Genomic DNA, 11,364 nt, shown 5'->3' with positions numbered 1-11,364 from the left:
TTCTAACTGCCCTCCCCACCTGCAGCAGATTTGAGAACACCTTGTCTAGTCATTTGTTTTTCTTGGGTTGTGACAAGAAGCAGAAAATGGAAGAGAAAGGAAGCATGGAAGAGATCAATATTTGCCTAGGTTCTTTCCCCTCCCTTTTAAAGCAAGCTGAGTTCCCCCCAAAGCCTTCTCCTTTCCCCTCCCATTTATCATGCAAGGGGCTGTTGTAACTTGATCTTGCAGTGTCTCACTCGTACATCTCTTCCTTTCAGCCACCCAAGGTTCAGAGTCCAGCACTTGCAGAGGAGAAGAGGTAGCAGCTGCTATGATCCAGGTGCTGCTGCTGCTGTTGCTGGCTGGGAACGGAGCCATGGCCGCCAGCACTAATCCTCGTTTGAAGCTCTCCTTCCAGGGTAAGTGGTTAACAAACAAGTGAGGGCAATAGATAGGAAGGGGCATGTGGGGGAGGATTTGCCGCATTGTAGCAGAAGTGTGAACACTGGATCAGTTCTGTTGGGGACTCTGGTGCTCAGATTGAACCAGTTTGGTGTCAAAAATAGAGAACCGGACTTTGAGTGGGGGTGGAGGCTGGCTTCCAGCACCCACCGATGGGATAAAGGGAGATCTGTCAATGAATCTCCTGCTACTTTTTACACTTTTAACTGCAGGTGCATGGTCTCAATTTAGATTGGGGTATCGTGTCGAGGCGGGGTGGTGGTTAGCCCTCTCCCCCGAGTCCTTTTTACTTTTTACTATCTTGCATGTTACTGCAAGATCTTTGCAGCCCCCTTGGCTGGTGTTTTCCTTGCAGAGGGGAAACGATAGGTACTTGTGTGACAGCTGTAGTCCCCTCTCCTCCATGGATCTAATAGCAGCCGTATGTGTGTGTGTGTGACACTGTGAAAATGGTATCGGGGAAAGAGTTAAATCCTCCTTTGCTGCACCTCTAGATTGAATCAAAGATTCATACCGCTGCAATCTACAGTTTAAAAAATAGGTGGAGATCGGTTCATGGGTGTGCCAGAATCATATCCAGTGTTCCCTGGGTAACCTTGGGCCGTCACTGTCAGTATCAAATACTTCAGAGTGTTGTTGTGAGGATAAAATGTTGCCCTGAACATCTTACAGGATTGGCAGGATAAAAACAATATTGATAGAACAGGCAGTACCTTTCAGGGGACAGGATCATCACTGTGATGGTGTGGACAATTGATTTGCGTGGAACAAATCTCAGGGAGATGAGCTGTGACGTGATAAGCAGAACCAGGGCTAATGTGTATGGGGTGAGGTGAAGTGGGGAAAGCACTGGAGATAAATTTGACAGCTACCTTTTTTAAACTGAGTGCTTGCATGTTATGGTCCATTTGACATTAGTCACTCTCAGTGCATTCCTATTTCCTCCTATGACACAACAATTAATTTTTGCAAAGACACACAAGCTCATGGAGGTCTGTGGCACCATCCTCTTGTAGTTAGGACAGTGACTTTCCAGCCTATGGTGCTAGGGCAAGGAAGTGTGTGATAGTTAGAAAGGGAAAAGTCATGGTTGTAAACTGGAGCAATTCTGCTCTTAGAATAATATACACACTTGTGTAAATCTGGAGAACAGTTTTCCTGAACTCAGCAATATTACTGCAAATCTATGTGCTGACGTCACTAACTTGAACTCACCTATTGTGCATGCAAACCCCTTTCAACTGAGAAAAGAGAAGACAAGTGAGGTCAAACAAATAATGAGTACTTAGGAAAAGCCAAAATGGAATATTTGTTCATTTCTATGTAACAATACAGGTTAAAAAGTGCTTATAATACACCACCAGTTTACAATAATGTCTGGAGCATATTTAGCCCTTTATCAGGCCTTTTTTAAATTGTATATTTGTCTGATTTATTCTTTTTCCCGGACTCTGTGGTGCTCTGTTATCATTTGGCAATCCATTAGACCTAATGAAATGTTGAGACCTCTTATCTTTGGGATGTTTTCTCCAATTTGCTAGGCAACAGCTTCGGGTTGCTCAGATAGGCTGTGCAATGTTAGTTCTCAAATGTTTATGACCAAGTTCTTCAGTGGCATGTAGTCGCAGGGATCACTGAGGAAGGAGATGAGACAAAACGATGTTGTCCATGTGAGTGGGGAAGGGTATTATTGTGAATGGGAAGCAGAAACCATGAGATGTTCAGGATGGTGCGTTGTTTCCACACTGGTATTCTTTCTGGATTGTTTTGTGAACACTGCCCCAACTAGAGTTACTTGGAGAGCATTAGTCACTCTCCTCTTATTCCAGCAACCTGTTTGTGACATCTAAATATAACCAAGGCAAGGCTAAGCCCACCAGATTTAATTCTCGCATTTCAGCCCCAAAAGGGGCACCACTGGTTGGTTCTTTATTACGCATGTGAATCAGAGACCCACTATAGAAGTTAGAAAAATCTTGTCCTCATTTTCCTTTCAGTCCATCTATTTTTTTCTTTTGGCACTTCTATTGTTGAACTAATAGCGAAAGCCGGTCATTGTGGGTAAACCAGCTATGTTCAGAATAACCACAGAAGAGAATATTTATGTTCGAGAAGGGAATTTAGGTAACTGAAAAAAATTACTCCATTGGCTTCCCTGGTCTCAGCTGTATGTCAGAATTCATTCCCCTTCCCTAGTTAAATGAAGTTAGTTTCCTTGCTATTTGTATAACAAGACAGGGATGTACAGTGACAAATGCCTGTCTTATTGTTGTTGTTATTGCCTCATGTTAGTAAAAATAGTGTTAGCAAAACCTGTTACTGGATCACCAGAGCCTTTCCATTATCTAGCTGTAATCTGTGTGTCACCAAAACTGTGGCTCAAAGCCAAGTTGTCTATATGTATCCCAAGCATCACAGCTGTGGGGAAGTCTCAGTTTTTCCCACAGATTGGAGAGAATGGGACTGTGTGTATGCGAGAGAGAGAGAGAGACTGATTCACCTTCCCAGGAGCCACTTTCCCTTAAGTAGATTACCAGCATTAAGACGCTACTCCTATGGACAGTTCTGATGCTATGTTGTGATAAAGGAGTGGCTGTACTCAAATCCACTCATTCCTCCCACTAGAATATTTGAAATGAAATATAGTAGCCCCTGTGTACATTCCAAGCCACTACTTGGAATGCTTATGCTGGTTAAGGGTTGGCCCTAACTCCCCCTCAAAAGGGAATGAGAAAGAAAGAGCCAGTGTGGTGTAGTGGTTAAGAGCGGTGGTTTGGAGCGATGGAGTCTGATCTGGAGAACCGGGTTTAATTCCCCTCTCCTCCACATGAGTGGCGGAGGCTAATCTGGTGAACTGGATTGGTTTCCCCACTCCTCCACACGAAGCCAGCTGGGTGACCTTGGGCAAGTTACTGCTCTGTTAGAGCTCTCTCAGCCTCACCTACCTCACAAGGAGTCTGTTGTGGGGAGGGGAGGGGAAGGTGATTGTAAGCCGGTTTGATTCTGCCTTAAGTGGTAGAGAAAGTCGGCATATAAAAACCAACTCTCCTTCTCCTCCTCCTCCTCCCCCACCACTATACACGGTTGCATTATTTTTAACCTGCTGCTCCCTTTAGAGTCCCTGGAGTCTCTTGTGAGTGATATGGAAAGAAGAGGAAATCCTGCAGATAAGCTTATCAGGAACCAATAAGATAAAAAGCAATTCCCAAGAAGGTACTAGATTCGGCTCCTCCCTCTCTCCCTCCCTTCCGGTCACATACTTGCCCTAGTTCTCCTTGCTGAGTTCTTTCCATTTCCCTGAAAATCAGTTCATGACACTAAGAATGAGGAGGAGCCTGTCCTGGAAGTTAAATGTTAGCACGCAGGTAGAACACACAGGCACTTGGGGATCTGATGGGCTACCCAGGTTTATAGGAATGCGCAGACTTGGAAACAGATGCATAGATTGCTAAGGTCAAGGTCAATGTGCTTATTTAAGTTATATTTGCAGTAAGGCTGATCCCAATCCTGATAGGGTTTAATCAATAGGTGTGGGAGCATGACAATGATACTTCCTTTCAAATCCAGAATGGCATCATATACAGGGGAATGCTCACTAATTTTTGCTCTGAGCTGATCCACCAGTTTGCTGTGAGCTCTGATGTGCACATAGTGTTATTTTGCTTGCAAGAACTACCCCATTCATTTCAGGGGGATGCAGCACTTCCATGAATCACATATGATAGCATAGTTAACTGCAATTTGAGAATCATGTAACTAGTTCACAGTGAACAAAATGTAGCCAGAAGGCAATATGAATTGCAAAACAAGTACCCTGTCATAGTCCAAGCAATTATGAGAATCATTCCTAGGCACACATGAGATGTGGCTAGTTTTCTTTTGTTACTCTCTGAACTAGACACAGGTAACATCTCACAACTCTTGTTCAGGCCTAGCATACAACCAGTTTTTTTGTTTTGTTTAAAGTAGACAAGGCAGATAAGGACAGGAGAGTGAGGTAAGGCATGGTTGCTGTTCCAGGCTAAGTAATCTCAGACTTTTCTGTTTATTTGTGGTACAGCCAGACTTGGAGAACACACAACAGAGAAAGAAGTCAAGACCATGGGAGGTGCTACTGGACCAGAAGGGTTATGCTGATAAAGTCCAACATTTTGGGGCATATCAGGCCACGGCAGTCCTCTGCACCCCATGCAGCACCCCATGCGCCCAACATGGGCAACAGCTCATTAGCGGGTGGATTGCTCCCCTGCCAGCCACTTTCTTTCACTTCCTCACAATGGCTTATTTGTTCCTGCTGCCGCAAGCAGATTAGACTGTGTGGATAGAGAAAGGGCCCTTTCTCTGTGCAGATGCCTGTTGTGCTGGGAGATTAATGTCACGCTGCTGCGACCGCTAACCTGTTAAAGCTGGTGGGACAGATGAGGGGGCTTCAGAGGTGGGGGCCTGCAACAGGCTGAAGACTGGATTTGAGAAGGGGAGGGTAAGGGTGAGGAGACAAGATCAGAAGCACCTTCTGGACCCCCAGCCTCCTTCCTTCTAACTGCTTTCATGTCATACAGACGGAGCATGAGTGTCAACAGGAGTCATGGGTTTGTGGCTGCAACTGCCATATCTTTCCAAAACAGCAGTACCTACTGGAACACAGAGGCTTCATATTTGCCTTTTAGGTTCCCGAGTGGGTTGTCTACTATGGTGCACACTGCATCCTGGCCTGGGGAGCACTGAGGTTGCCTATTGGAGAGGAGTTTGGATGGCTTTGCTTCCTGGCCAGGTTTTATTGATTGCACAGGGGTAGCCGAGTTAATCTGTCATTGTAAAATAAAACAAGAGTCTGGTGGCACCATAAAGATGAACAACGTGTATTTCCATAGTGTATTTCCAACGTGTATTTCCATAGGAGCGTTTGTGAATCATAGACCAGTGGTTCTCATCCTGGGGCCATGTGGCCCCCCGGGGGGGCAGGATATTCCAAGGGGGCCACAGGTGAAAATTGCGTCAATGGGGGGCCACGGCACGAGACTAGGGGGCCACAGGGGGAAGTGAGAAGTGAAGAAAACAGAAACGCATGAAAACATAACACATGACTTTCTTCATTGCACTTCTATGCATTGTTTGCAACTGTGGGTTTTTGTATTGTTGTACTCTTGGGCAACGGTGGTAGAGGCTTTGTTCTCCCTTGTATGTGAACATTGTTGTTTATTAGTGTGTTGTATTCCCTTTTTGCGGGGTATTCTTTTGTAAATTTCAGTTTCCCGATAAGAACTGCTTGTGTGCCTTTTGTGTGGCTGTTTATGCTTCTTTGTTCCTTGGCTATTTAACCGACAAAGCGTTTAAATAGCTACCTTTCTACCGGTGGGACAGGGGGGCCACAGGAAGGAAACAAGGTTGCAAGGGGGCCATGGTCGGAAAAAGGTTGAGAACCACTGTCATAGACTACTTTGTCAGAGGCCAGTTTCAGATAGTGTGCGTGCGAATTTAAATACTCTGTTTCAGTGCTAAGCCATAAGCAGCTTGAAATATGCACTCATTTACATTTATCAGCAAAATAGGCAGACCAGTTCATTTTTAGGCATCGGCCCATTACTAGGACTGTATTAGCACCATTATTATGATTATATTGCCCTGAAGGCCCGCACTGCAGAGCTCACCTCAGTGAGCGCAGCCTGCTCTGAGGCACTTGCAGGCCGAATAAACAAGAGGGTGGGAAGCGGGCTCAGCGGCCCAGTGACTTGGCCAACGTCACACAAAGGGCAGTTGAAGGGGCCAAGACTTGGATATGGATCTCCTGTTGGCTACGGCCAGAGTTCAAGCCACAGTGTTAGTTCATCTGCTGTGCTAAAGAACTGCCCGGTGTCAATTGCAATTTAGCCAACTAGCCATTTTCTGAACTCTGACTTTGTTGTGAAGGACGCTTTTACTCTTTCCAGGCTCCAGCAGCAGCACAGATCTACTATGTCCATCAAACAGCACACCAGTATTAACAGAGGAATTAGTACAAGGAAATTGGCTTGACTGTACAGATCTTAATATTTATAGGGAAAGATGTGTGGAAACTGTCACTTTAGTTCTGTTTGTTGATTTTAGCCGTTAGGAATCTCTTTTCTGTCTTTGTATACAAGGTAATGTGTAACCAATTAAAAACAAATTACAAAAGCATAAAGTAATCACTTAAGTATTTCTTTATTTGTGTTTATTTGGCTTCAGTGATCTTTTCAAGTTTGGCTTTGAAACCTCAAATGGCGCCTCTTCCCTGTGGTTGCAGTTCTCAGTCTACTCCCTCCCTCCCTCTTCTCTTCAGATCTACGAATGCGCCATGGATTGCGTACCTATGAGCTGGATCGCTCCTGTTGCTACGATTCACTGCTGCTGGATGAAGAGAGAGGACGACTTTTTGTAGGGGGGAAAAACTATCTCGCCTCCCTGAGCCTGGACAACATCAGCAAGCAGGACAAAAAGGTAACGTACATCTGCACTGCTTGCTGCTTGGGGCTTGCCACTAGGGTTGCCAACCTCCAAGTACAAGCTGGAGATCTCCTGCTATTACAACTGGTCTCCAGCCACTAGAGATCAGCTCACTTGGAGAAAATGGCTGCTTTGGCAATTGAACTCTAAAGCATTGAAGTCCCTCCCCTCCCCAAACCAAGCCCTTCCCAGGCTGCTCCCCAAAAACCTCCCACCAATGGCTAAGAGGGACCTGGCAACCCTACTTGCCACCCAAAAAGGGCAGGGTTCCTTCTCAAAAGCGAAAGAAGTTGGATTGTATTGTCTCTCTTCAACTCCCTTCTGAGGTCCTTAGGAACTCCTTTTCCCATAAAGAAGTATCAGGAGGGGGGCATTTTTCTCATCATGACAACGGACCTAAGCATTCCCGACTGCTCTGTGAAATTGCCTTTAATAAACTTTCCTGGTTAATGGAGTTAAATGGGGTGGGACAGAACGAGGGTTGAGACCACTGACGCCCTCACTGCTGGGCTGTGGATGAAAGTTGCATTCTCAGCCCAGCAGGAGCCAGGCTTTGGGACATAATACATCTTCCCTTCTTCCAGGGCATTTGTATTTCTGTATGGACGCTGGCAGAGCATGGCTTTCTGTTCTGAAAGGCTGCTGTCTGCTTCTCTGCTTTACGACTAACAGCCTTATCCTGCGAACAGATTCGATTCCTTTAACTTAAACAGCATTTTATGCTGTGTGACATCTCGTGTGTGATAAACAAGCTGCAGGCTGCCCTTCACTGCTGGGGAGCAGTTCTATTGTCCTCTGATAGTAGGGATGCCAGCTCCAGGTTGGGAAATACCTGGTGATTGTGGGGTGGAGCCTGAGGGCAGGGTTTGGGGAGGGAGGGACTTCAATGGGGTATAATGCCGTAGAGTCCACCTTCCAAAGCAGCCATTTTCTCCAGACGAACTGATCTCTGTCACCTGGAGATCAGTTGTAATAGCGGGAGATCTCCAGCCACTCCCTGGAGGCTGTATTCAAAAATTAACAGCTAATAAGTGCTTGCAGGAGTGTGGAATTCAAAATATAGCACTTAAACAAAAATATCCAATTCAGGAAAATCACAATGCAAAACTTGCAGTGAGAATAATGTATTAGAACATTAGAAACAGAACCACTTCTAACACAACAAATATAACATTAGAACAAAGTTCTAAGACAAATACAAATTGTAGCTTATGCTGGCAGAGCTCAGCTAAATTCAGTTCGTAGTCTGTGGTATATTTTACAGTCACATCATACAGCACCAGGAACCATGAGTTGAGTGGCAATGGAAGTCCGGTAAAATTCCATTTCGTATAGACTTTCTCAAGCCTTTAGATTGTTCCGTGCAACATTCTGTGAAAAAATGCATAGTCCTATAACAGGCTATCCGTTGTAAAATACCAATAAATAGAATAAATAAGAATACATAAGAATAAATAATTGCATAATTAAAACAGCATACCATTCAAAGTTTGAAGGAGTGTGCCTTTCCTTTTTCTTAGGACGACAGAAGTAAGACGCCTAATACATTCAGTGAGCCACGTCATTAAATAGGGTCTCAGAGCAAGCGAACTCATTACCGTAATACCCTTAAAGTTGTAGCCCAGCCACTTTAAAGTGCCTCGTGCAATGAACCAAATTGATTTTATTATAAATAGCTAGATAAATCCATATAAGTGTTTAATCCATTAGGAATAAGGGAATTAAACATGAATATAAAGCGGGACTCTTGCTGAGACATCAAACGGTCAATATCCACGGTAGAAAAGGACCTGCCCTTGTACTGCCATACAACAAAGAATTGCATCTCCGAATCTTGGTGCCTTTTTTCTAGATAGTAGGCGGTTAATGGCGCCTCCAAATTGCGGTTCCGGATTCTGGACCTGTGTTCTTGAATTCTGACTTTAATGGGTCTCTTTGTCTTACCCACATAGGGGAGACCACATGGGCATCTGACGATATAAATAACATATTTGCTGTTACAATTGGTAAAGTTTCGTAAAGTAAACTTAAAGCCCGTTTGCTCGTCCCTAAATTCTTTGACCTGCAGCGCCTGCGCACAAGCGCTGCAGTCGCCACACTTAAAATGGCCGACGGTAATGGCAGGAGGCTGTGATAAGGTGCAGTCTGAGGTGGTTAATTTATCCCTTAAAGAGCCCGTTCTACGGAGCCCAAAGCGAGGGGGAAGAGAACAACCTGGAATGTCCTTGACCAAATGCCAGTGCTTATTTATGATTTTTTGGATCTCCTTCGTTTTATGGCTATATTGTAATGCTGCAGTAATTCCTGTTCCTGAGTTATTATTTTTGAAATTTGATTTATGAGTAAGTAAATCTTTCCTGTCTACTTTGTCCGCACGATTTTTGCATTGTTGTAAAATGTCATTCGGAAAATCTCTTTGTAATAGAATGTTATTCAAACCTTTAGCAGCGTCCTGATAATCATTATCATTAGTAGCATTGCGTTTAAGACGCAATAATTGGCCATATGGTAGATTTCTTTTAATATGCCCGGGGTGAAATGAATTAAAGTGCAGTAATGCTCCTCTATCTGTAGGTTTTTTAAAAGGTTTAATAGCCAAGGTAGAATTCTGGGTTTTATAGACTGTGATGTCTAGAAAATTAACCAGTACAGGATCAGAAGTACCTGTGAATTTAATAGCAGGATCTCTATCATTGAGCCAAATTAAAAACTCTGTAAATTTACTAGCAGGATGAAAAATTTAAAAAATGTCATCTATAAAACGTTTGAAGAGTTTAATGCAGGAGGCAAAAGGGTTGTTATTATAAATATGAATCTTCTCAAAATGGGACATATAAATATTAGCAATAGTAGGGGCACAGGCACAACCCATTGCAACGCCACGTTGTTGGATATAAAGTTGTTCTTGAAAACGGAAAACATTATTTTCTAGGACTAAATCTAATAAGTTTAAAATGAAATGAGTGGGTGGAGTATCATTGTCTCTAGCTATTAAAATGTTTTCGATAATGTTTCTGGCGTGATGTAATGGTATGCTCGTATAAAGTGCTGTTACATCTAAAGTCACCAATAAGGCATTTTCTGGGATGGAAAAATTCTCAGTAAGATTGATAAAGTGCTTAGTGTCTATAATATAGGAAGGGGTTATAGTACTAAATTTATGAAGATGGAATTCTAAAAATTGAGCTATAGGGTCTGTGATGGAATTTATGCCAGCTATGATGGGACGGCCTGGAGGAGGGAAACCTTTGTGTATTTTTGGTAAGGTGTAAAAAACTGGTATTTTAGGAAACTTATTAATTAAAAAATCTGCTTCCTGCTTGCAAATATAATCCAAAGCCAGGCCTTCATTAATGGTCGTTCTGACACTAAGCATAATTTTATCTGAAGGATCACTAGACAGTTTTTTGTATGTGGTTGTGTCTGAAAGTTGTCTCAAATTTTCTTTTATGTAATTTTCTTTTATGTAATAAAAAAACATAGGTATTGGGACAATTTTACTTTAGCTGAGCACAGAATTATTCAAAATTTAGCAAATGACAATAATTTGATTATAAAAGAAGCGGATAAGGGCAGTGCTATTGTTCTATTAAATAGGGAAGATTACATAAAAGAAAATTTGAGACAACTTTCAGACAAGCTTGTGGAAGACAATAATAGAGGGAGATGGATGAATCTCCCCCTGGGGAGATATTTCTAAAGTTTTGGTGCCACAACCGAGAAGGCCCTTTCTCAGGATTCCACCTGACTAGCCTTAGATGGCAGGGACACTCAAAGCAGGGCCTCCAAAGATTACTGGAGTGGATGGGTAGGTTCATATGAGAGTGGGCGGTCCTTAAGGTATGCTGGCCCCAAGCTGTATAGGGCTTTAAAGGTCAATACCAGCATCTTGAATAGGGCCCAGAAGCAACTTGGGAGCCAGTGTAGATGGACAAGACTGGACTGATATCGGCCTTATGAACCAATCCACTCAACATTCTGGCTGCAGCATTCTGTACCAACAGCTTCTAGACAGACTTCAGGGTCACCCCCATATAGAGTGCATTGCAGTAATCTAATCTAGATGTTACCAGGTCATATACCACAGCAGTCAGATCTTTCCCACTGAGGAGGGGCTGCAGCTGACTCACCAGCCAAAGGTGGTCAAACTTTCTTGCCACCAGTAGCATCTCCGTTTTGTCAGAATTATGTTTCATTTGATTTTGCAGTCCAGCTTTCGACTAGAATACAAAGTTGGAGAGCTGTTGGTCTAGTCTTTGGGGCATACTCATCAACATCAAATGTAATGCCCCCGGGGCCTTTAGTCACTGTGGCAGGGACTGAATAGCAGGAAGACCGTGATCCATGACCAAAGGATATCAGGACCATTCAGAGAAGGGGGAAAATCTTTATAGCCTGTGTTCTGTAATGTTTCACTTTCACCCTCAAAGTATGATGAATTACTACACTAAAGTACTT

General features: G+C 43.5%; 1 protein-coding gene across 1 annotated transcript in view; it reads left to right on the top strand.

Annotated features, from left to right (window-relative positions):
* Positions 1-264: 264 nt before the first annotated feature.
* The window catches only part of SEMA3B (semaphorin 3B), a 29,507-nt gene continuing 18,407 nt past the window's right edge, over positions 265-11,364 (top strand). The window contains exons 1-2 of the mRNA XM_056856774.1: positions 265-401; positions 6,743-6,900. Of these exons, the coding sequence (XP_056712752.1) occupies positions 314-401; positions 6,743-6,900 (246 nt within the window). The 5' untranslated portion in view covers positions 265-313. The remainder of the gene's footprint in view (positions 402-6,742; positions 6,901-11,364) is intronic.

This window comes from Euleptes europaea, chromosome 1 (assembly GCF_029931775.1).
Source record: "Euleptes europaea isolate rEulEur1 chromosome 1, rEulEur1.hap1, whole genome shotgun sequence".
In the NCBI taxonomy this organism is placed as follows: Eukaryota; Metazoa; Chordata; class Lepidosauria; order Squamata; family Sphaerodactylidae; genus Euleptes; species Euleptes europaea.
This window is presented reverse-complemented; position numbering and strand designations above follow the sequence as displayed.